The following is a 26,823-nucleotide window of genomic DNA, read 5'->3' as shown; positions in this document are numbered from 1 at the left end:
TAAATCTCAGTATTTGTCATATAACGTGTTATAGACAAAACTTTGTTTTAATTTGTGTGAAAGCATTGAGCTGTTTTGTAGTCTTGTTTGTGCTAGTGCATAAAAACGCAGTTACAGCACCTGTAAAAGGTGAATAGCCACATTTCAAGTAACTGGAGAGTCTTGTGTCAGGCAGGGAAGCTTTAGGTGGTGGCTGCTATTGCCCATTCCTCCTCCTGCTGAAATTCTAGGAACATATAAAAATTTTCAAGTGTGCCTCTTTGCTGAATATAAATAACAGACTTGTGAGCTTCTTGGTGTAATACAACAGGGCTGTGTCACCTGATCAGATTTCTGTGGACAGAGGAGAGAAATGATGTTTGTGTTTTGTGACACTTAGGAAAACAACTCAAGTCCCACTGAACACTTACTCAGTGTCAGTGTGGGCTAGGAGAAACCCTGGTTTTCCAAGTCAACCATGGTGTGGTCTGAGCTATCAGATTGGAGGAAGGCATTTGTGCTGACCAGGTTTATGATGACTGGACTCAGGCTAGATTCATCAGAGAGGAGGGAGAGTCAATTGAGAAAATGCCTCTCTAAGATCAGGATGCTAGCAAGCCTGTGTTGGGCCTAGGCCACTTTGCGTTGTTCTACTCCTAGGCTGGTGATCCTGTGTAAGCCATAAGGAACAAGCCAGCAAGCAGCATTCCTCCATGGCCTCTGAACAAGCTCTTGTCTCCACGTTCTTGCCCTGGTTGAGCTCCTGTCATGAGCTCAACTTCTTTCAGTGATGAGCAGTGACATGGAAGCCTATGACAAATCAACCTTTTCTTCTCGGCGTTGCTTCTGGTCATGGTGTTTCATCACAGCAATAGAAACCCTAACTAAGACAGTGTTCATATTCATTTACTGTCCTGGTCTCTGCCACACGCTTTATAACTCAACTGTAGCACTTATCATAGAAAGACATGCTGTAAGCACGAAAAGCTCTGTTTCCACACAGGCTATATAATTCACTCCCTTGACAGCCGCTGTCCATCAGGAGCTGTTCTAGCCATTGGGCTGTCTTTGAACTCTTATTCTAATAGCTGGGGAAGTGGGGTGGACACAAAACAAACAGACGGGAAGAATTGCAAAGAGAGAACCAGGACAGGAAGTGTGAGGGACCAGAGTCAGGAGGCACAGTGCATACAGTAAAGTGTGTTACACGGTTGATATCCAGGTAGGTCTGGAGAGTCACTGGGCTGAGAGCTGAGGGTTTCAGGTGAGAAATGATGAGGGCGCACGTTGACTGACTTTGGGGACTAGCATGGGGTCTGAAAGGTGAGGCAGGGAAAGAAAGAAGCCCACAATTTGGAGATGGATTAGAGGTGAGAGAGCCGGAGAGATTGGGAAGAAAAGGCACAGGAGAGGAGACTGGTCACAGGGTCCTTAAAGCCACTCTGTGACTGTGCTTGTCACGCAGTGCGGTGGGAGAGATGACTGATGTTCTTATCCAGGGTCTGAATTTAGTTAAAAAACCACGTCCTTGACTTTCACAAAGCTGTACTTGAAATTTAGCATCTCCTTCCATTGTGAAAGAAGGCAACAAACCACAGCAATGTCATCAGCCCCTGCTGCTTCCTCGTTTTCCTCCAACACTGCAGCTCCAGAGATCTGCAGTTGTCACCCATTACTTATGCACACCAGGGTACACAATCATAGTGATCAGTAGACCACCGCTTAATACACCTTCTTAAGTTCACCTATTGTAATTCCCTGTATCTGGTTTTATACACTTATAAACAGTATTCTGGGAAGGGCCATGGGCATGAAAGTTCGTGAACTCCTCTGTTGCTGGGATTAATGTTGCAGAGTCACATGCTGTGACTCATTATTTTTAGGCATCACTCTGGCAGTTTAGTTGAGGTTGGACTGGGGAAGCTAAGGTGAGCACATGGAGACATACGATGTTGCTGTTGTAACATCCCAACTTTGGAGCAGTGGTAGCTGGTGGTTTGAGCCTCAACTATGGAATGTGGAGCTGCCACCCACTCTGATGAGAAAGGGGCCATTGACGCCAAGTGTGTTCATGTTGAGGCAGCAACATCCTTCAGATTAAGCTTTCCCAAATTTGTATAGTATTTCACATCAATTTCTATTAATTTTCCCTTTAGGAATCTGAAACTTGGTGATTTAATATTGTTCCCTCTGTTGAGATTTTACTTTATCAAATAAAGTTGTTTTTTTTTTTTTTTTTCTCATTGTGACTTCAGCCTTAAGTGCTAATTCATCTGCTAGTTATGGAACCACACGAGTTTAGTTTGACTGTTAGTTACCATTGCCATTCTCTTTTCAACTTTCTTTGCTAGTTTATGCATATATGCACAGACTATAGAAATATAATAATAGCTTATTGAGATATAATTAATATAACCTAATATTCCCACTTAATTGTATAATTCAGTGGTTCCTAGTAGATATATAATGATGTGCACTCATCACCTCTATCTAGTCTCAAAACCTTTTTTTGTCATCTCTAAGCCTACCCATGCCCATTGAAGAGTCAGTTGGTTACCTTGTCCCCACAGCCAGCTGTCTCCTTTCTCCCTCTGTAAGTTTGTCTGTTCTGGACATTTCATAGAAATGGAATAGCACAGTGCACTGTGGTATTTTACACGTGACTTTTGTCACATGTAACATACCACTTCATTTCCTTCTGTGGCTGAATGGTTCCATTGTATACATAAGCCATGTTCTATGTATCTATTAGTTGATAGACAATTAGGTTTTCCTTTGGGGTGTTATGGACATTTTTAAGACATTTGTTTTCATTTCTTCTATTTCCCTGACATGTTTGGTCTTGTTTTTAACATTTACACCTTTAATCTTTCAGAACTAGATTTTTTTGTGCAAACTGTCCATATCAGAACCAGGTTTTCATCTTTGTCTTAAAGATTGCTTATAATTATTATTCAGGTAAAATTAATTGATCGGGTTTTAGCCTGTTAATTGTATACATATACATCCTTGCAAATAAAACAATTTTGTTTATAATTGTAATCATGCATTACAATTTAAGCACAGATATTCACCATAATTAAGAGTTAACTAGGTTAGAATCATTTATTAAGAGGAGTAACATTGTTCTAGTTAGTAATAAAACTGATGTGTAGAGAGAAAGTGATGTCAGGTCATCTATATACCACACGGACCCATTTACAAAATGGAAATATGGTACTTTTGGCTTGACGTGGAAAAGAAAATCTCTTTCTGTGAGATGACTGCTAGAATCCTTGGTACATTCATCCCAAAGGGGCTTGAAGCCTCTATTTCAGGATATACTAAAAATGTGTGAGCAGCATGGGTAAGATCACCAGCTATATACATCATGGCTCTACTTACCAAGGGAGGGAACAGCCACCCCATTGCTATGAACAGAGACTCCACAAATCCTCAACTTTTTCCTTGTCTATGCCCCATACTCCCCTTCAGGTAGAAGGTGGTTTTAACCCCATCTTTGTGGCACCCTTCACATGATTCTCCATTTAATGTCCAAGGTAATGTCCCCGTTGTCACTATTTACAGAGAGAGGCACTGTGAGGAAGGGGTGGTGATGCAAGGGACAGGTAGGAGGAGACTCATCAATGAACCGACAGAAGGAACTGAGAATCAAGTATAAGCCATGGCTCCGAACCCCTAGACATGCTCTTTTGTCTCACTAAACTTCTCTTAAAGACACAAAATTACAGATGAAAATTTTGAGCTTTCTAAGATGTTGACCTCAGAGAATTAAACTCCAAGGATGAGGCCCTTTACTACATGCAACTTTGGGCTGCTCTATACACATGAAGCCAACCCCAGTCATTGTAATTTCTCCACTATAAAACATTTTTTAAAAGTTTGGGAGATTGTAAGAGCCAAAGGGCCAGGAAGCCTGCTGTGAGAATATGTCTCCTAGAAATGACAGGGAAGCTATATCCATGGACCTCAACAATATGGCTGCTTAAATAAGACACTGATAGTCAGGCTATTGTGGAAGGGGGAAATCTCAAAGGGTCTCATCCTTAGACAAGAGCTACAGGTGGCTAATGGCCATGAGAAGAGAGAATTGGCCTCTCCCAGGGATGAGCCCCATAAATGGTTATACAATTCCAAATAGTCATCCCTAAAGTCGTACACATACAAACAACACTAAATGGACTCTACAGGCTATTTACATACCTATGCATTTATAATGCATAATAATAACAAAAAAGGAGGCTGTGAATTTGAGAGTGGGCAAGTGTGTCTGGAGGTACATGGAATAGGTGGGAGGGAGGAAAAGAAAGGGGGAAATGATGTAATCATATTTTACATTTTACAATTTTTTAAAAATTTAGGAGAGGGATTTTAGCTCTCTGTATGAAATGGGGAATAAAGTATGCTGAACATTTTAAATTATATGCATTAAATTGTATGCATTTAAATTATATATACTTAAAATGTAACTGTGTTGTCATTGGCTTATAATATCAGTGATGTTTTTATCTTATTCTTTGTATTTTTTGTATATGTTTATGTACTCTAGAATGAAGAGAGTTATTTTTATAATCAATCACCTCAATGTTACATAGATATACATTGCCAGATATTACCTTACAGAAGTGTGATATTACTTTAGTACTGTAACCAAGAACCTATTTCTGTTCTTGTCCAGGTCCATTAAGATAAGATTAGCCAATTTTGTGGATACTGCTGGTGTTGAAAATCTTGTCAGCACCCTCGTACTGAGTAGGAAGATACTGGATGATTTTGCCCAGTACAACGAGGCTTGCAGAGACCCTGTAAGTACTGCTGGTGGCTGCTGGAGCCTCATTTTCCTGGTCCTACGGGACCATGATGACCCATGAAGATTCAGGCCTGAAGCTTCTAGGAGCATCACTTGGAGAGTCCTGTTGGGGGAGCAGCAGAAATGGGGTGTGGAGTTGGCAGATCTGGCTGTCATCATGTAAGGACAGTTCAGGAACCCATGGTATCCGATGTTCACCCCAGTAGCAATGAGTGCCAGACTTCAGTTAGTGGAGCTCCATTTAATTATGTTAGATGGTAAAACTAGCCAGGACCTTTTGTTGAACTGGCTTGAGGTTTCAAGGAGTAGATAGAAGAATGATCCTCTGTGGTCAATCTTTGGTCTTCTCTAGCATAATAACCTATTCGTGAGCTGTAGAAAACAACAGGCTGGTGTTGGTCTCCATAGTAACCCTGAGTGAGGCTGGTGTCAGTCTACATGCTAACCTTTACATGCTAACACCAAGGCCTTAAGAACACTGCCAGTGGACTTCACTAGACATTTAATTAGCCAAAAGGTTGGAGATGCATGCTGTAACCTCTCTAATATGCTTGATTTTGAAAAAATTGTATCAAACTATGACCAAGCAACATTTTAGTAGATTACAATTGAAACACACTGTGTCAGTAGGGCCTGTTTCCAGAAAGAGACTGCTCTCTCTTGTCACTTGGTCACCTCATACCTCCATTCAGAAACTTTGTCTCAGGTCAATACTTTTGCTTCTAAAATCAGAAATTAGTTATACCTCTTTTTGAGCTTCATGGAAAGAAAATCATACAGTTTTCTTTCCTGGTGTGGAGTGCCTTTCCTCAGCAATATGCTTGTGAGATTTGTTTGTATTATGACAAAATTATTTCATCACATGAATATAACACACAATTTCTTCATTTTGCTGCCCAGTCATTTGGAAAAACAGGAAATAATGTTCTTTTTTAAAATAAGTAAAACAAACCTTTTAAAGTTTTAAAGTTGATATTTACATCACCTAAATGTGATGCCACCATAAAGGCATACTATTATAAAGGTATAAAATCAAAATAAAGTTTCCCTTCACTGAAGGGAGTGTTCTCTGAGACAGAAATGTTAGTGACAGGCTGGAGAGATGGTTCAGCAGTTAAGAGCACTCATTGCCTTCCAGAGACCAGGTTCAGTTCCCAGCACCCACATGATGGCTCAAAACCACCTGTAACTTCATTTCGAGAAGATGCAACACCCTCTTCTGACCTCCACAGGCATCAGGCATGCATGTGGGGCACAAACATAAATGTAGTCAAAACGTGCATACAAATAAAATGAATTACACAATATAAGGATACTAAAACTTTTGCATGAGACTGAAGTGAATCTTTTCTTAGAATAGTGGAAAGTACATGCCTTTTTATTGGTCAATGCCTTGTACTTAACACTGAAGGTACAGAGCCATGTTGAGGGAAGCAGCCGAGACCTTGGAGGAGTCAAGGCAGAAACAGTGAGCATCCTGATAGCCATGTGGTATTCATCTGCACAAACTCTTGCTGATAAAAAAGAAAGTAAAAGAAAGCAAGCTATGGCAGATCCATACGATGGAGCATTACTCAGCAGTGAAAGGAATGAACTGTTGTTATCAACCTATATGAACCTCCATATTGTTATCCTGGGAGAAACAAAGAGCTAGTCCCCAAGGGTTATGCAATTATATGTTTAGATTCATACTTGAGTGTACATTCATACCTGTACATATGTAATACTTATACAGAAGTTCATAATTATACATTTGTATGTTTTAAAGTGACAAAATTTGTAATTGGAGACTGGATTATTTGCTGTTAGAGGCCAAGGTTGGGGCTAGAGATTTCTTTTGTGGTATTGGAATTGTTAGATGTTATTGTGGAGATTGGGACACAAACCTATATAAAGTAACAGGATCACACAAATGTACTCAGATCAGGGTCAGTTTCCCATGCTCTCACCATGCTCCAGCTTTGTAGAACGCTATCTAGGGGATACTGAACAACCTATAAAAAGATTTTTATGTTATTTCTTACAATTATCTGTGGGTCTAAGTTACCTCACCCCTTAAATTAAAAGGGTAAGTTAGAGGCTATTAAAGAATAGCCTTGGCGAAACAGTAACATTTTAACTCTATCGAATCTTAATACTTGAGATTGGATTTTAGCATTCTTCGTGACAGGATGGGTGGCATGCATCTGCTGTGTCCTGAAGCATGTTGGGTGTTTGAGGAGAAAATGCTTCTACAGATGCATGAAATGCACTTGAACCAGCTTCTATCTTTATAAAATACCATTTTCACTTGAAGAAAAAAAAATTTTTTTTTTTGGACTTAGGTATTTAGCCAGCATTTCCTTAAAAGTAACAACATGAGTCTGTCGACCTGATATAACAAGAATCACTTGCCCCCCTGTGATAAGATCTAATCAGGAAAGAAAATAGAAACTAAGAAAATCAGTATCTGCCATCATGAGCTTGACAGTTGCATAATGCTTACAGCAGTGTTTCTGATGACACAAATGTGACGTTATGAAATGGGTCAATATTTGGGAAATCTGTGTAGGTTGATGAATAAATATTTTCCAGTTAAACATTGTGTAGTTTTATGAAAGCATAAGTGAGTATGCATGTAAGAGTCAGTTAAAACAGACTTTAGTGCAGAAATGTATACAATGTTCATCGATAGGGTTTTCAGATGACACATTGCAGCTAACCTCAGGCACTACCAGTCATGGAGTCTCAAAGGATATCCACAGTTATCTGAAAAGATGCTTAGATACATGTCTTTTCTAACTATGTGTTGTGAAGACAGATCACATTTTTCATGTATTTAAACAAAAACAACATATTTCCCCAGACTGACTACAGAAGCAGATGTGAGGATCCAGCTGTCTACTAAGCCAGATTAAAGAGATTTGCAAAAACAGAAAACAGTGCCACTCTAAATATTTGTGTTTAGAAAAACACAAAGTTTCTTTTGTTAAAAATATGATTTATGTCAATAAATTGTTTTATGTAAATATATATTTTATGTAAAAATAAAATAAAAACATTATTGTTTTAAAATGAAACAGCTAGTTTAAATTTTCATTTTACTAATAAATTTTAAAAGTGAATTCATATCTTTTCAGTTTTAATTTCCAATAGAAATCTTTGTTGCCCTCACTGAGTAGATGTCCTGAAGTCATAAAAGTTGGGAAGCACTGGGGTAGAAGTGGGTTCTGTGTAAAAGGGACTAGGGTTTGAATCGTGGATTCATGCTTCATGAGCTCACTTACCTAGCTTCCTACGCCTTGTTATCTTGTGAATAAAACAGATGGAATAATAATTGTCACATTAGAGCATGGGGGTGAAGATGCAGTGAGCAGTGAGCCTGGCACCTGGCAGTAAGTGTTGGTGTTGCTTCTGTTATTGAAGATGTGGCTGCTGGATTCACAATCATGGATGCACTAGCAACTAATTTCAGAGACCTTATTGGTGATGCTTTCTAGGGTCTTAACAAAACGCACCTTACCTTTGCAGGATGGGACAGCTCTGCAGGTGTTTGTAGCTGAAGTTGCAAATCAAATAGTTGGCATTGCAGTGATCAGAAAAGAAATGGTAAGTTACAAGGTGGCCATTCATTGTGACTGTGGCTTGCTTGATTGTGACTTTTATATCATGAATCAGCCAGCACACAGTGCCTCTTTGAAGTTTTTTTTTACTTTTACTTAACATGAATGAATCCTGTCCCTAAAGTATTTGGGCATGAACTTGTCTCCCACTTGGCAGCCTTTTGAATCTCTCTTTTTTTAAGTTAAAAATGTTTGGAATTGTCAGTTGGAGTTTTGCCCACCTTTAATCCCAGCACTAGGATGGCAGAGGCAGGTGGATTTCTGTGAGTTTAAGGCCAACCTGGTCTACAGAGGGAGTTCCAGGACAGTCAGAGCTACATAGTAATACCCTGTCATGAAAAAACAAAGAAAACAGAACACATGCACAATCTCACACACACACACACACACACACACACACACACACACACACACACACACGCACTTAGAATACTACAAAGAACATGCAAAGACTCTCATTCTTAAAATTCTAATAATCTCCCACCATCAAAGTAATAATAATAATAATAATAATAATAATAATAACCAAAGGATTGCTACTATTGTAAGCAATTCATCTTTGCTAGCATCCTTCTTTTACATTCAGTTACATGTGTGTGTCTATTGTCAAGTGAATATGCCATTTTACATTTTTCCCAATGCAGTTATTCCAATACATTTTTATTACTTAATAGTCCATTCTTTTTTTCTTTTATTCATTTCTTGCAATTTCATTTTATATACCAACCACAGATCCCCCTCTCCTCCCTACTCCCATCCCCCAGCCTTCCCTTCCAACCCACCTCCCATTTCCACCTCCTCCAAGGCAAGGTCTCCCATGGGGAGTCAGCAGAGCCTGGTACATTCAGTTGAGGCAGGTTCAAGCCCCTCCCCTCTGCACCAAAGCTGCCCAAGGTGTCTCACCATAGGCACTAGGCTCCAAAAAGCCTGCTCATATGCCAGGGATGGATCCCGATCCCACTACCTGCAGGCCCCCTAAACAGTTCAAGCTAAACAACTGCTTCGCCTATCCAAAGGGCCTAGTCCAGTCCCATGGGGGCTCCACAGCTATTGGTCTACAGTACATGGGTTTCCACTAGTTTGGCTGGCTGTCTCTGTACATTTTGCCATCATGATCTCGATGTCCCTTGTTCAAAGAATCCTCCTCTCTCTCATTGATTGGACTCCTGGAGCTCAGCCTGGCGCCCAGCTGTGGACCTCTGCATCTGCTTCCATCAGTTACTAGATGAAGGCTCTATGATGACAATTAGGGTTTTCACTAATCTGATTATTGGAGTAGACCAGTTCAGGCACCCTTTTGACTTAATAGTCCATTCTTCTGCTGACTTAAAATACTGCTTTTACATTTATTAATTTTCTATATTCTTGTGTCCATCTTACCTTCTATTCCATGCTATGGGTTTATTTATTGATACCCATTATATTATCATATTTTTTAAAATAACTTTTTAATTTTTTAAATTTCATGCGTATAGGTATTTTGCCTGCATGTATGTCTTTTCATCATGTTCATGCCTGGTGCCCTGAGGCCAGAAGAGGGTGTCAGATCCCTGGGGACTGTAGTTGCAGGCAGTTGTAAACTACCATGTGGGTGGTGGGAGTTGAACCTGGGTCTTCTGGAAGAGCAGCCCGTGCTCTTAACCACTGAGCCATCTCTCCAGCCCTTACTTCATGTTTGATATCTAGTATCAGAGGCTTCTTTAATTGCTCTTCTTTGGGCTTATTTTGTTGAGATATGGTCTCAGATCGCTCGTGTAGCTCAGACAGTTCATGTATTTGCTATCTTGCCGTGAAATCGAATGTGATCTTGAACTCCTGATCCTCCTGCCTCCCACTCCCAAGTTCTGGGATTACAGGTCTCTCACCACAATCAGCTATCGCTGCCCTTTTTTCTCTAAAGGTTTTTGGACATGTCTCCCTTCAGGTAAATCTTCTAATACTTAGCATGATTTATCTATGTCTGAGTGGATTATAAAAGCAGTTTATTTTCCTCCTCATGATCCAGCTTTCTATATTGTTCAATTCCAGTCTCTTGGGGAATTTTTCTCATGCATGTTTTTGGGTCAGCAGTACAGTTTGGAGACAATTTAAATATGTCCCCTGAAGATCCACACTTGGAAGCTTTTCCCAGTGTGACAGTGTTAAGTGGTGGGAACTTTAAGAGGTCATTGGGAAGTTGATGGATCCTTGCGGGTACTACCTATGAAAGAGATTGAGCAGTTCATGGGCATCCCAGTTGGTTAGTCAGAGTGAATTGTTATAGAAAGAGTGAGACGGCCCCTTCTCTCCTCTCCCATCTTACCATGTGACTCTGTCTACCACACCTGTTCATGTCATCAGGCACTCTGCCTGGAGGCCTTTACCAGAGCCCAGACCAACATGGTGCACTTCCAATCTCCAAAACACCAGATAAACTTCTTTTTACAATGTGCTCAACCTTGAATAGTTTGTTGTTGTTGTTGTTGCTTTTTAATAGTAATGGAAGTGAACTAATGCAGTCAGACACTGACCCACCCTGCAGGCCTACTGGCCACCTTTCTCCGCCTTCCTGTTCTGTGAGCCTGACTGAACTGACAGCAGTCCATGCCCTTGCTCTTTGGCCTTCTGTTGGGTTTGGCCTTGGGAAGCCTTGACAGGAGGAGGGAGAACAGTGAAACTTGGGTGTCTACATCTGACTGAGATCACACCGGACCCACTGGCCTTTTCAATGTGGTCTTTTATCTAGCGTGTTCTCTTTGTGGATTCTTGTGACCAGTCTTCCACCTACACCACCCACTGAGGCCACTAATAGCTTGCAGTTGCTATCTCACAGTCCCTGCTAATTTCCTCACACCCCCATCTCTGTAAATACTCCCTTTGTTGAGCCTCCCTCCAATTATCCCAATTTGAATGTACCATATGTCTCCTGCTGTGACCCTTCCCCAGTATACTCTAAGACATTTATGACTTTTTTCTATGTATTTTTTCTTGGTACTATACATAGATACCCCTATTGTACATTCTAAATGTTTATTTTAGAATATAGGAAGACCATGGCGTTATGTATTTTTATCTTGTACCCAATTACCCTTCTAAAGTTTAAAAAGTGACCTCCCCTCCCACGCCCCCAGCATCGCTTTCAGGCCATTCCATTGCAGAGAGCACTCAGAAGCCATGATCAGATTCAAGGGACAGAGGCATGTACTACACCTATCCGTGTGTGTGTGTGTGTGTGTGTGTGTGTGTGTGTGTGTGTGTGTGTGTGAGAGAGAGAGAGAGAGAGAGAGAGAGAGAGAGAGAGAGAGAGAATTTGTAGTAAAACATGTATGGTGGCTATCCTTATCCCTTCACTCTTCCCATCTCTTAAAGCTTCGTGCTTGCTGTGTAGCCAAGGATGAGCTTGAACTCTGCACCCAAGTGCTGAGATTTCAGATGTGACCACTATGCCTCGCTTCATGTCTGATTTTTTTTTTTTCTGATTTTATTGCATGGAGAGAGTGATGTTAAATGGTACTGCTGATAAAGCCTACTTTTGTAGTTGTCTTGACTTTAATGGGTAATTTTATATTTTTCTTCATTAATATATTATTTGTAAGTTTTAAGGAAATACAAAATTAAGGAATTTTTCTACTTTTTGATTATTGAAGGTGATAGGTATTAGGTTTTTGGAGTTTACTGAGATGTTTGGATAGAATTATTCCTTTATACTTACTTGCATTTATTTCTCTTTTTGATTCAGTGTGTCTGAGTTTCTTTTTTAGATGATGGCACATAGCAAGGTCTCTGAGTCTACCCTTACATTGGATACTCATCTGATAGTGTATAAAATTCTCAAAGTATTTTCCCTTAGAATGTTTGTTTGAACTGGCATTGTCTCCAATATTCAGAGTCACTGATAAAATCTAACTGGAGGACAGCCCCATCCTTAATCTTTTTGTATTGGCTGGTTTTGTGTGTCAGCTTGACACAAGCTAGAGTCATCAGAGAAAGGAGCCTCAGTTGAGGAAATAACTCCATGAGATCCAGCTGTAAGGCATTTTCTCAATTAGTGATCAGTGGGGAGGGTCCAGGTCATGATGGGTGGTACCATCCCTGGGCAGGTGGTCCTGGGTTCTATAAGAAAGCAGGCTGAGCAAGCCAATGGTGCAAGCCAGTAAGCAGCACTCTTTCATGGCCTCTGCATCAGCTCCTGCCTCCAGGATACGGCCCTGCTTAAGTTCCTGTCCTGGTTTCCTCCAATGATGACTATGATCTAGAAGTGTAAGCGGAATAAACCCTTTCTTCGCCAACTTGCTTTTTGGTCATTATGTGTTGTTGCAGCAACAGAAACCCTAACTAAGATACCTTTGTAAGTAGAGGTGGATTCTTTTAATCTTTCTTGAGTCTTGTGGAGAGTTTTTGTCCATATGTTTTGCTTTTGGAGAAATGTTTTATTTTGGTTTTGGATAGTTGCTTTTTGTTTGCTTAATGTAGAAATCCTTAGGTTTTATTAAGGAATACTTAATGTCTCTGGGGGAAGGATTCTTCTATAAACTATTTTTTGTCTCCATGTTCTTTAGTTACTATGAAGTTCTGTTTCAGGTGGGTTCAGGATCTTTTCAATTGATCCTTCAGTGTCTCTTGGTAGTAGGAATAACAGGTGGGTAGACTAATAGATGTATTTCTTATTGGTTTGTTTGTTTGCTTGTTTTACATCCCAGCCACAGTTTCCCCTTCCTCCTCTCAACCCCTTCTCTTCACCCCTCCTCTCTTCCCACCTGGAAATCCACTTTGTTTCTATTTGTTTCTGTTCAGAAGGGGGCAGGTCTTCTATGGATATCAACAAAGCATGGCATATCAAGTTGCAGTAAAACTAAGCCCCTCCCCATGTATTAAGGATGGGCAAGGCAACCCAGTATAAGGAGTAGGGCCCCAAAAGCCAATGAAGCCCCTGCTTCCACTGTTAGGAGTCCCAAAAGAGGGCCAAGCTACATAGCTGTAACATATATGCAGAGTGCCTAGGTCATTCCTATTGTTGGTTGTTTTTTCTCTTTTGTGGGGCTCACCACCCTGATCTCAAATAAATAAAACATAGAGGCTTATACTTAACTATAAATGCCTAGCCTTATAGAGCTAAATAGAGAATTCTCAACAGAAGAAGCTCAAATGGCTGAACGACATTTAAGGAATTGCTCAACATCCTTAATCATCAGGGAAATGCAAATCAAAACAATTCTGAGATACCACCTTACACCCTTCAGAATGGCTAAGATCGAAAACACTGAAGACAGCTTATGCTGGAGAGGATGTGGGACAACGGGAACTCTAGTGGGAATGCAAGCTTGTACAGCCACTTTGGAAATCAATATGGTGCTTTCTTAGAAAATTGGGAATCAACCTCCCTCAAGACCCAGCTATACCACTCTTGGACATATACCCAAGGAATTCTCAATCATACCACAAGGACACATGCTCAATTATGTTCATAGCAGCATTATTTGTAATAGCCAGAACCTGGAAACAACCTAGATGCCCTTCAACTGAAGAATGGATAAAGAAAATGTGGTACATATACACAATGGAGTATTATTCAGCAGAGAAAAACAATGACATCATGAGGTTTGGAGACAAATGGATGGAACTAGAAAATATCATCCTGAGTGAAGTAACCCAGACTCAGAAAGACAAACATGGTATGTACTTGCTCATAAGTGAATACTAGATGTAAAGCAAAGGATAACCAGACTGCAATTCACAACTCCAGGGAGGCTACCTAGTAAAGAGGACCCTAAGAAAGACCCAGGGATTGCCCAACAGCAGAGAAATGAATGAGATCTACATGAGCAAACTGGGGGTGGGGGGTAATGGAGGGCAAGGGTTGGGGGAAAGAGAGCTTAGGGGAACAGGAGGTCCCGGCTGGATCAGGAACAAAGTGGGAGAACAAGGAAAGAGATACTATGATAAATGAAGACCTCATGGGAATAGGAAGAAGCAGAGTGCTAGAGAGGTCCTCAGTAATCCACAAAGATACCTCCACTCTAGACTACTGGCAATGGTTGAGAGAGTGCCTGAGCTGACCTACCCTGGTGATTGGATGGCCGAACACCCTAACTGTCATGATAGAACTCTCATCCAGTGACTGATGGAAGTAGATGCAGAGATCCATGGCCAAGCCCCAGGTGGAGCTCCAGGAGTACAATTGGTGAGAGAGAGAGAGACAGAGAGAGAGAGAGACAGAGAGAGACAGAGAGAGAGAGAGACAGAGAGAGACAGAGAGAGAGAGAGACAGACAGATGAGAGAGAGAGAGAGAGACAGAGAGAGAGAGAGAGAGAGAGACAGAGAGAGAGAGAGAGAGAGAGGAGGGATTATATAAGCAAGAGATATTGAAACCATGATTGTAAAAATCACAAGGACAAATAGCCAAACTAGTAGAAACACACGAACTTTGAACCAATAGCTGAGGAGCCCCCATGGAACTGGACTGGGCCCTCTAGATAAGTAAGACACTTGATTAGCTTGAACTGTTTGGGAGGCCCCCAGGCAGTGGAACAGGGACCTGTCCTTGGTGCATGAGCTAGCATTTTGGAGCCTAGGGTCTATGCTGAGACACTTTGCTCAGCCTTGGTGTAGGGAGGAGGGGACTACTGAATCTACCAGGCTGGGCTAACTCCCCAGGGGAGACCATACCTTGGTGGAGGTGGGAGTGGGGGGTAGATTGGGGGGGAAGACTGGGGGGATGGGAGGAGGAAGGACAGGGGAATCTGTGGCTGATATGTAAAATTAAATTAATTATAAAATAAAAATATGTATAAAAAATAAATGCCCAGCCTTAGCTTGGCTTATTTCTTGCCAGCTTTCCTTAACTTATCCCATCTACCTTTTGCCTCTGAGCTTTTCCCATTCTTTTACTTCTATAAATCTTACGCTTACCCTTTGGCTTGTTGTGTAGTTGGGTGGCTGGCCCCTGGAGTCCACCTCTTTCTCTGGCTGCTGCTGCTTCTCACTCCTTCATCTCTTTTCTTCACTCCAGATTTCTCCCTCTATATATTCTCTCTGCCTGCCAACCCTGCATAGCCTTTCTCCTGCCTTGCTATTGGCTATTCAGTTTTTTATTAGACCATCAGATGTTTTACACAGGCACAGTAACACAGCTTCACAGAGTTAAACAAATGCAACAAAAGTAACACACCTTAAAATAATATTCTACAAAACAGTCCCATGCAGGCTCCTTGCTTGTCGGTTCAGTCTCTGTGAGCCCCTGTGTGCCCAGGTTAGTTGAATCTGTGAGTTTTCTTGTGGTGTCCTTGACTCCTCCAGCTCCTACAATCTTTTCTCTTCCTCTTCTGCGGGATTCCCCAAACTCTGTGTAATATTTGGCTGTGGGTCTGCATCTGTTTCCATCAGTTGCTGGATGGCACCTCTCTAATGACAACTGGGCTAAGCACCAATCTGGTCACAGGAGCAGTTCAGTTCAGGCAACAGATCCACTGTTGCTAGGAGTCTAAGCCAGGGTCTTCCTTGTAGATTCCTGTGAGATTCCCTTGCACCAGATTTCTACCTGACCCTGAATATGCCCCCTTTTTCAGTACTCTCCCACTCCATGCCCTGCAACCTGATCAGTCATGTTCCCATCCCCACCTGCCCTCAGCCCATTCACAAAATATCTATTTTCTCTTCCCAGGGAGATCTGGATGAATCTTCCTTGTTACCTAGCCTCTCTGGGTCTGTGGATTGTAGTATGGTTAACCTTTACTTTATAGCTAATATCCACTTATGAGTGAGTACACACCATATTTGTCTTTCTCAGTCTGAGTTACCTCATTCAGGATGATTTTTTTTCTAGTTCCATCCATTTGCCTTCAACTTTCCTGGTGTCCTTGTTTTTAAACAGCAGAGTAATACTCCATTGTGCAAATGAACCACATTTTCTTTATCTATTCCTTGGTTGAGGGATATCTAGGTTGTTTCCAGATTCTGGCTATTACAAATAAAGCTGCTATGAACATAGTTGAGCATGTGTCCTTGTGGTATGATTGAGCATCCTTTGGGTATATGCCCAAGAGTGGTGTAGCTGGATCTTGCGGTAGGTTGAGTCCCAGTTTTCTGAGAACCATCATGGTGACTTCCAAAGTGGCTGTACAAGTTTGCACTCCCACCAACAGTGGAAGAGTGTTCTCCTTATTCCACATCCTCTCCAGCATGAGCTGTTGCTTGTGTTTTTGATCTTAGCCATTATGACAGGTATAAGGAATCTCAAAGTCCTTTTGATTTGCATTTCCCTGATGGCTATGAATGTTAAACATCTTTAAGTGTTTCTCAGCCATTTGAGTTACTGTTAAGCTCTGTACCCCATTTTTAAATTATTGGATTATTTGGTTTTTTGATGTCTAGTTTCTTGAGTTCTTTAAATGTTTTGGAGATCAGCCTTCTCTCAGATGTGGGGTTGGTGAAGATCTTTTCCCATTCTGTAGGCTGCCATTTTGTCCTATTGGCAGTGTCCTTTGCTGTACAGAAAATTTTCAGTTTCATGAGGTCCCATTACTAGTTGTTGATCTTGGTGCCTATGTTATTGCTGTTCTGTTCTGGAGTTGTCTCCTGTGCCAATATGTTCCAGATTATTTCCCACCTTCTCTTCTAATGTGTTTGGTTTTATGTTGAGGTCTTTGATCCACTTGGTCTTGAGTTTTGTGCATTCTTCTACATGCCGATATCCAGTTATACCAGCAACATTTGTTGAAGGTGCTTTTTTTCCATTGTATAATTTTGACTTCTTTGTTGAAAATCAGGTATTCATAGCTATGTAGATTTACATATGGGTCTTTGATTCGATCTCACCTGTCTGTATTTATGCCAATACCATGTGGTTTCTATTACTATAGCTCTGTAGTAGAGCTTGAAATCAGGGCTGGTAATACCTCTGAAAGTTCTTTTATTGTACAGGATTGTTTTAGCTATCCTGGATTTTTTGTTTTTCCATATGAAGTTAAGTATTGTTCTTTTAAGGTCTGTAAAGAATTGTGTTGGGATTTTAACTGATTGAGTCTGAATTGAATTGTAGATTCATTGAATCTGCAGATTACTTTTGGTAAGACAGCCATTTTAACTATGTTAATCCTGCTGATCCATGAGCATAGGAGATCTTTCCATCTTCTGATATCTTCTTCGGTACTTTCTTCAAAGACTTGAAGTTCTTGTCATAAAGGTCTTTTCACTTTCTTGGTTAGAGTTACACCAAAATATTTCATGTTATTTGAGGCTATTGTAAAAGGTGTTGAGTCTCTCATTTCTTTCTCAACCCATTTATTGTTTGTATATAGGAGGTCAACTGATTCTTTTGAATTAATTTTGTATTCAGTCACTTGAATAAAGGTATTTATCAGCTGTAGGAATTTTCTGGTAGAGTTTTGGAGGCCACTTATGTATACTATCATATCATTTGTGAATAATGATACTTTGACTTCTTCCTTTCCAATTTGTATTCCCTTGATTTCCTCTAGTTGTCTTATTGCTCTAGCTAGAACTTCAAGTACAATATTGAATAGATATGGAGAGAGTGGACAGCTTTGTCTTATTCCTGTTTTTGGAATTGCTTTGAATTCCTCTCCATTTAATTTGATGTTGGCCATTTGCTTGCTGTATATTGCTTTTTATTATGTTTAGGTATGTCCATGATCTCTCCAATACTTTTTATCATGAAGGAGTGTTGGATTTTGTCAAAAGCTTTTTCAGCATTTAATGAGATAATTGTGTGTTTTTTCCCTTCAGAATGTTTATATGATGGATTACACTAACAGATTTTCATATGTTGTACCATCCCTGCTTCACTGGGGTAAACCCTACTTAGTCATGGTGGATAGCTTTTTGATGTGTTCTTGGATTCAGTTTGCTAGTATTTTACTGAGTATTTTTGCATCAATGTTCATGAGTGAAATTGGTCTGTAATTCTTTCTTTGTTGAGTCTCTGGGTGGTTTGGAAATCAAGGTGACTGTGGCCTCATAGAAAAAATTTGGCAGTGTTACATCTGCTTTTATTTTGTGGAACAATTTGAAGAGTATTGGTATTAACTCTTCTTTGGAAGACTGGTAGAATTCTGTGTTAAAAATCATCTGGTCCTGGGATTTATTTGGTTGGGAGATTTTGATGACTGCTTCTATTTCCTTAGGGGTTATAGGTCTATTTAAATTGTTTATCTGGTATTGATTCAACTTTGGTAAGTGGTATCTGTCAAGAAACTTGTTTTTTCTTTTAGATTTTCCAATTTTGTGAAGTACAAGTTTTTGAAGTATGATCTAATGATTCTTGGTATTTCCTTGGAGTCTGTTGTTATGTCTCTCTTTTCATTTCTGGTTTTGTTTATTTGAATGTTCTACCCCTGCTTTTTAGTTGGTGTATAAGAGTTTATCTATTTTGTTGATTTTCTTGAAGAACCAACTCTTTGTTTCATTGATTTTGTTGTATTCTCTTTGTTTCTATTTTATTGTTTTTAGCCTTCAGTTTGATTATTTCCTGCTGTCTACTCTTCTTAGGCATGTTTGTTTCTTTTTGTTCTAGAGTGCTCAGGTGTGCTGTTAAGTCACTAATATGAGATCTCTCCAAACTCTTCATGAAAGCACTTAGTGCTATGAACTTTCCTCGTAGCACAGCTTTCATTGTGTCCCATTAGTTTGTGTATTTTGTGCATTCATTTTCATTGAATTCTAGGAAGTCTTTTACTTCTTTCTTTATTTCTTCCCTGACCCAGTGGTAACTCAGTAGAGAGTTGTTCAGTTTCCATGAGTTTGTAGGCTTTCTGTTGTTTATGTTGTTGAAATCCAGCTTTAATCCATGGAGGTTTGGTGAGATTCGGGAGGCTATTTCAATTTTTTTTGGTATCTGTTGAGACTTCCTTTGTGGCTGAATATATATATGGTCAGTTTTGGAGAAGGTTCCATGAGATGCTAAGAAGAAGGTATATTCTTTTGTGTTTGGGTGAAATGTTCTGTGTAGGTCCATTTGAGTCATAATGTCTGTTAAATTTGTTATTTCTCTGTTTAGTTTCTGTCTGCACAATCTGTGCATTGGTGAGAGTGGGGTGTTAAAGTCTTCCACTGTTATTGTGTGGGGTTCTATGTGTGATTTAAGCTTTAGTAATGTTTCTTTTACAAATATGGGTGCCATTACATTTGGGGCATAATATTCAGGATTGAGATATCATCTTGGTGGATTTTTCCTTTGAATATGAAATGCCCTTTTCCATCTCTTTTGATTAATTTTGGTTGTAATTCTATTTTGTTAGGTATTAGGATAGCTATACCAGCTTATTTCTTAGGTCCATTTGATTGGGAAATCTTTTTCCAACCCTTTACTCTGAGGTAATATATCCATCTTGATGTTGAGGTATGTTCCTTGTATGTAGCAGAATGATGGATCCTGTTTTTGTATCCATTCTGTTAGCCCATGTCTTTTGGTTGGCAAATTGAGTCCATTGATATTGAGGGATATTAATTACCAATGATTGTTAATTCCTATTATTTTGTTGTTGTTGCTGTTAGAGTGTGTGTGTGTGTGTGTGTGTGTGTGTGTGTGTGTGTGTGTGTGTGTTTCCCGTCTTTGAGTTTTGCTGGTGTGAGATTATTTATTGCCTGTTTTTTTGTGGGTGTAGTTAACTTCCTGGGATTGGAGTTTTCCTTCTAGTACCTTCTGTAGGACTGGGTTTGTCGATAGGTATTGTTTAAATTTGACTTTGTCATGAAATATCTTCTTTGCTCTGTCTAGGATGATTGAAGTTTTGCTGGGTATAATACAATGGGCTGCATCTGTGGTCTCTTAGAGTTTGCAAGCCATCTGTCCAGGCCCTTTTGGACTTTAGGGTCTCTGTTGAGAAATTGAGTGTGATTCTAATATGTTTGCCTTTACTTGGCCTTTTCCCTGTATGTTTAGTGTTTTGCTTATTATGTGTTGAGGGGATTTTCTTTTCTGATCCAATCTATTTGGTGTTCTGAAAGCTGCTTATACCTTTATAAGCATGTGCTTCTTTAGGTTTGGAAAATTTTCTTCTATGATTTTGTTAAATATATTCTCTGGGTTTTTGAACTGGGTTTCTTCTCCTATTACTCTTGTGTTTAGTATTTTCATATTGTCCCAGAGTTCCTAGATGTTTTGTGTTAGGAATTTTTTAGATTTAACATTTTCTTTGACTGATGAATCTATTTCCTCTATCATGTCTTCAATGTCTGAGTTTCTCTCTTCCATCTCTTGTATTGTGTTGGTGATGCTTGCATCTATAGTTCTTGTTTGCTTATCCAGATTTTCCATTTCAACGATTCCCTCCATTTGTGTTTTCTTTATTGTTTCTATTTCCATTTTCAGGTCTTGAACAGTTTCCTTCACCTGTTTGTTTGTTTGTTTGTTTTTGGCTTTCTTTTAGGGAATTATTGATTCCTTCCAATTTTTGTTTGTCTTTTCCTCAAGTTTTTAAAGGGATTTAGTCATATCTTTTTAAGGTCCTCTATCATCATCATAAAGTCATTTTAAGGTCATTTTCTTGTGCTTCACCTGTATTGGATTGTTCAGGTCTTGCTGTTGTAGGATAGCTGGGCTCTGGTGATTCCATGTTGCCTTTTCTGTTGTTGATTGTATGCTTACACTGGCATTTAGGCACCTGGATTTGGGATGGTTGTAGTTCTAGGTGTTGATTCTTGCATTTGTCTTTGTTGGATGGGTGTTTTCCCCCTTGGTATCTCTTTCTGCTCTGGTGTTATGATCTAAGTGACCAAGGGTTCTAGTGACTAGAATGTCTTCAGGTCCAGTAGATTGTCCCCTCTGGGATTTGGGGGGCTAAGGGGTCCCTAGATCCAGCCTCTGATAAAGTGGAAGTCTTCTTCTGAAGTTGTAGACCAGGATATGGAATGTAGTCTGGTGGTGTTGGGCAGGCTTAAAGGGGTTTTGTGGACAGTGGGCAGCATCTTTCTTGGGATTTGTAGGACCAGCCTGGCCTCCCATAAGTCTGCTAGTGTTGTGGACCCTATTGTGGAGCTCAGGGGAGGGAGTGCAGTCTAGTGTTGCTGGATGGGCTTTGAGTGTTAGTGAGCAGTAGGCAGTATCTTACCTGGAGTCCCTAATAGATGTATTTCTTACTCATCACTTGTTATTTCCTTGACATTAGTTTTCTGAATTTCAAATTCAGTCTCCAATCATTTCAATACCATACAGGTCTTCTGGAATCTCTCTCTCAAGGGTTCCTATGTTTAACTTCCATGTCTTTCCCTTGTCCACTTGCAGTTTCTTCTTGATATCCAACTATGTTATAGGCAAGATTTCTTTTGGGAACCTACAAGGGCCTTATATTGATTTTTCAAAATTCTCCTCTGTCCTCTGAATTACCTATTTCCTCACTGTTGCAAGTCTTCTTTCTCTCCTCTGGTTGTATATAAGCGCTCTCCACAAGTCTGTCTGCGTCATGAATGAAAGATTGAATTGCCAGTGTGGGTGGCCGGCATGGGTGTGGCTCTCCACTTCCTCTCTGCTGCTGCTGGCAGGGCTGCCCACCTGGCCAACTGGGAGATGGGCAGCCATTCTCTGATTTCCACTTGTACTGTTGAATGTCGTAGCAACAGGCAGGCAGGGACCCTGGTGTGGACCTAGGTAAAAAGATTTAACCAAGCCATGCAAAGTTCCCGTGCAAGGTAGCACTTCCTTACATTTTTACCTCTCTTCCACCCTGTTATTCTTTTTAGAAAATTTAAATTAAAATATCTAAATAAAAACTGCTCTAGTTATTTTAAGGGACTTGGGATGAGAGTAAGATTAGATGCACGTGGCCCATCTGCTGTTTTGAAGTAATGACCTCTATTAGCTCCCTGCCCTTTCCTTTTCAGTGATTTCTCAGCCCCCTGTATCACTCTTTTTATTTTATAATGAGCAATGTAGCCTTGGTAATTAACGTATTGTGCTATAAAAGCCATTATAGGGTCAATGAAGATTGAAAGGCTGCCAGAGTTGCTCTGGGGTGCCACCACTTGCTGGGTGGTTGCAAACCCGTTTCTGCTGTACTTTGGAACAGAAGCTGGGCACTGGTGGGCTAGGGAGGGGAGGCTTGGATACAGATTGATAGCTGTTACAAGCTTGCTGGCCATAGATTAAGTCAAGTTTTTCATATTCTCCAGTCTCTGTTCTTGAAGCTGTGTTTTTCCATCTACATTTGGTTTGATTTTTACTTTGGTGTGCTTGTTATTTATACTATGTTTGGATTTGGACTCTGTGGCTCTCAGTGGTGTGCATTAGAGAGGCAAAGGAGGCCAGACTGCAGCAGTCCACAGTTAGTATGCCTGAGCCTTGATTCTACTGTACTGTGAGGAGACAAAGGCCCATGAAGATAGGAGCAGTGTGACCAGGATTTCCTCTCCGTGTGAACACTCTTGAGTCCCTTCAATTGCCTCCCACTGCATAAATCTCTTACCTACCACAGGAGCAGAGTAAGGAACGCCCTGCCGGGGCTTGCTCTTCACAACCCAGCCATGTGCTAACAGTGTAACTCTGAGATGGGACATTTCCACACTAGCAGCCTCTCTACTGACTCTCAACCTGTGCCCAGTCACTTGTGCCGGCCCACTGGTGCTCCTTGTGCCCAGAAATGTGACAAGACCGCTTTGCCAAACCTAACCAGGCACTCAAGGCTTGCCATGTTGACAGCAGCCAAAGACATGAAAACAAATCTATTTAGCCTTATTCCACAGACAGATCACCAGAACAAGCACATACTTTCTGTTTTCAAAGAATTAGTAAGCCAAGCATGGCAGTGTGTGTAAACCTGTAATCCCAGCACCCGGGAGGCTGAGGCAGGGGGGTCATCAGTTCTAGGCTAGCCTTAGTTACATAGTAAGTTCAAGGTGAGCTTGAGCTCCCTAGAGAGAACTGGTCTCAATAACCAAGGGCGGTAGATGTAGCTCAGGGGTAGAGGACTTGCCAGACATGTGCAAGACTCTCAGCTCAACCCCCATTACTGAAACCAGCATTAGAGACAGGATAGTGAAGAGTGGAAGAAACAAACACACTTCTCACTATTGGGCTTGAAGCAGTTTTTAAAAATTGTGTGTGTATGTGGGGGTGCATATGTGTGTGCATGCATGGAGAAGAAGCAAAAGGACAGCCTAGGGTGTTATTTCTCAGGAGCTGTCCACCTTGTTTTTCGAGATAGGTTCTCCCATTGGCATGCCATTTGCTGAGTAAACTAGGCTGGCAGGCGAGCGAGCTCCAGGAATCCTCCTGTCTCCATCTCCCCAGCACTGGGATTAAAGTACCTGCCACCACACCAGACTTGTTTTGCATGGGTTCTGGGGAATCAATTCAGGTCCTCATGCTTGAATGAGAAGACCTTTACCATGCAAGCAATCCCCCAGCCCCACCTTAAGTGATTTATGTATCACAATGCGCATGCGTGCAGTTTGTTTGGACCATCCTTTTTCTTCCTCTTCTCTAGGATATAGAGTTCATACGATCTCATTACAACATCGAGGACTTCATCTACTTTAGCCACCACCAGCAGGAAGAGCATGGGCGCTTGCACCATTTTGCCCTGAACCCTATTTTCCGACACTACACCAAGTTTTTCCTGAAGGAGATCCTTCGCTTAGGCTATAAGTCATGTCTCTACTACCCTGTATACCCACAATCCAGGGACAGCAAGGTAAGAGGCTGGCGTGGGCTGTCCCCTCCTGCTCATAGGTATGCATGGTGGCATCCTGTGTGTGCTGCATCTTATCTGTTCTTCTAGGGATGACTTTGACTGTAGCATGCATCTGAGTCTCCACTGGCCATATTTGATTAGGCCGTTTGCCTCACTGTGGCAAAAGTCCAGGTGGCTTCCAGTTTCTGAACCAACCAGAACCAATGTAATTAGACAGATCTATTGGTTTTTCTATATTGACAGAATGGCACCTGAAAATCTAGCTGTACCAGACATGAACAGCACACTACTTCTCATGGTGTGACGCCAAAATGATCCTATCATGTTCTTGGAAACAAAGAACTCTGTAGAAGAAAGTAGTTTCTTCCTTTACAATTGGTATTCTGTACACTGCATTCTGAATAAAATTTATAACCATTTCCATAAAAATAGGCAGAGATGTACAGTTCTGGTGGAACTCTGCCATAGGGTATACCTATGTAATTCCATCTAATACTTGTTATACTTCCAGAGAGTATCACAGCAATAGAGACCTAATGTGCATATGCCATATACATCCACCCCAGATACCAGCTCATCTCCCTCCACATCCTCTTCTTCTCTTCCTTCAGTGCTCACGAGCGTGCGTCTTCCCATGCAGGCTGTACCTTTGCCTTTTCTTTCTCAAACTGTATCCTCAGTTCCTAGGAGCTGCTGATACACACATACAGACACCTTCACCTCCTTGTGTACCATAACCTGCTTGTTCCCCAGTAAGTGCTATCTAGGCCAGATTCCCATGGGGTTGTTTCCTGAAAACTGGTCTCTAGGTCACTAACATTGATCCCCAACTTGGTGCATACTCTCAAGGTAATGGGTTTCAACTACCAGGCTGAGTAGAAGTTGTCCCTTCAGTTTTGGGTCATGACCTCAAGCTTTTCCACATTCTGCCAATTCCACATTCCACACACTGTCACATTTTTTTTTCTCAGTGTCCATGAGGAACTAAGTGGAATTTTCAAATGCCCTTACTTACCAAAGTATTTCTTAGACAGTCTCTAAGTGCATTAGCACATACACTTACAATAGTTATGCCAGGGTCTCATCTGAAACAAAAGCCAGCTGGAGGGATGCCTATGGGAAAGGAGGGAGAGAACCGTGGAAAGGAGTCTTCATGGGGTGTGGACCATGCTTCAGTGAGGTTTTGTTTTCAGTGGTGTTTGTTTCTCCTGTAACATGTAGCAGGACAGCAATATGATTCATGACATGGAAGATAACAGTTGTTCAGGAAAACCCTGGCCCCAAACAATTTCCGTCACTTTGCGCTTGACTGAATACCAACTGTGTGACCTTCCAGGTGTGATATTAAATTCTTAGTTTCTATTTACCATGCTGCCTGGATGTGCCAGGTCAGAGCAAAGTCCATTTGCACCCATACTAAAGATATCTTGGGCATTTCATTGCACCTGTGTCTGCTTACCAAACAATATGGAGTTAGGGGCATGCATCCTGTAAGCCATCAAAACACATTTGGAAACAGGTTCCCTCAGTCACACTGTTGGCTGATTTACACATGTACGAGTGAAACAGGAGTAAGAAGCTGTCCCAAGTCATTTGAGTGAGAATTCCCAAATTCTGCCCCAAGTTCTCCAGTAGTGAAGTTGAGATGCCAGTATCTCACTATGGCAGCGGTTCTCTTTACCTTGCCCAAGCACATAAAACAAGTGGTTCTCAACCCATGGGTCACGACCCCCGGGGGAATCAAATATCAGATATCCTGCATATCAGATATTTACATTGTGATTCGTAACAGTAGTAAAATTACAGTTATGAAGTAGCAACAAAAATAATGTTATGGTTGGGGTCACCACAGTATGAGGAACTGTATTAAAGGGTCACAGCATTAGGGAGGTTGAGAACCACTGACATTCACAGACAGGAAAACAACACTCTGGCCAGGGTTTCCTGGGTTCTGATTTTCAGTAATGTGTGAAGTTAGAGCATGAGGTGCAATGGTGAAAGAGTCTAGAAAGCTCTTCTGGAAGCTCATAGCAATGCCCATGGCTACTTTAAAACAGTACATGAGTCTTACCCAGACCATTGTATTTATTAAGACACATCTAACGTTCTGCTTTACTTGTTTTTCTCTGGGACTTTAATCACTAAGAAGACACCTCGTTGCCAGTTTGCCTTCTCTCAGTTTTACACTTGAGGGTTACACTGGCTGGCTTTGTGTGCCAGCTTGACACGAGCTAGAGTCATCAGCCTGAGTTGAGGAAAGGCCTCCATGAGATCCAGCTGCAAGGCATCTTCTCAGTTAGTGATCAGTGGGGTAGAGCCCAGCCCATGGTGGGTGGTGCCTCCCTGGGCTTCTGGCCCTGGGTTCTATAAGAAGGTGGGCTGAGCAAGCCACATGAAGCAGGCCAGTAAGCAGCACCCCTCCGTGTCCTCTGCATCAGCTTCTGTCTCCAGGTTCCTGCCCTGCATGAGTTCCTGTCCTGACTTTCTTAGGTGACGAACAGCAATGCTGAAGTGTAAGGCAAATACACCCTTTCCTCCCCAACTTGCTCTTGGTCCTGGTGTTGTGTGGCAGCCGTAGAAACCTTCACTAAGACAAAGGGTGAAGTGGTTTCTTGGCCCTGAGTTATTTTTTTTTTTTAATTTCCAAGATTTCATAAATGTGAGAGTCACCATTCCCTGTCAAGCTTTAAAATGAATATTTAAAGCACTACTGTCAAATTATTTATTTTCTATTTTAACAAGCATAAATCCAGTTCATAACTTAGTCATAATACAAACCCAAATCATTTGATCCTCTTCTCTGACCTC

General features: G+C 41.0%; 1 protein-coding gene across 1 annotated transcript in view; it reads left to right on the top strand.

Moving 5' to 3' along the window:
- The window catches only part of Cfap61 (cilia and flagella associated protein 61), a 295,900-nt gene that overhangs the window by 94,478 nt on the left and 174,599 nt on the right, over positions 1-26,823 (top strand). The window contains exons 14-16 of the mRNA XM_036186271.1: positions 4,658-4,784; positions 8,300-8,377; positions 23,809-24,015. Of these exons, the coding sequence (XP_036042164.1) occupies positions 4,658-4,784; positions 8,300-8,377; positions 23,809-24,015 (412 nt within the window). The remainder of the gene's footprint in view (positions 1-4,657; positions 4,785-8,299; positions 8,378-23,808; positions 24,016-26,823) is intronic.

The sequence above is a fragment of the Onychomys torridus genome, chromosome 4 (assembly GCF_903995425.1).
Source record: "Onychomys torridus chromosome 4, mOncTor1.1, whole genome shotgun sequence".
Taxonomy (NCBI): domain Eukaryota; kingdom Metazoa; phylum Chordata; class Mammalia; order Rodentia; family Cricetidae; genus Onychomys; species Onychomys torridus.
This window is presented reverse-complemented; position numbering and strand designations above follow the sequence as displayed.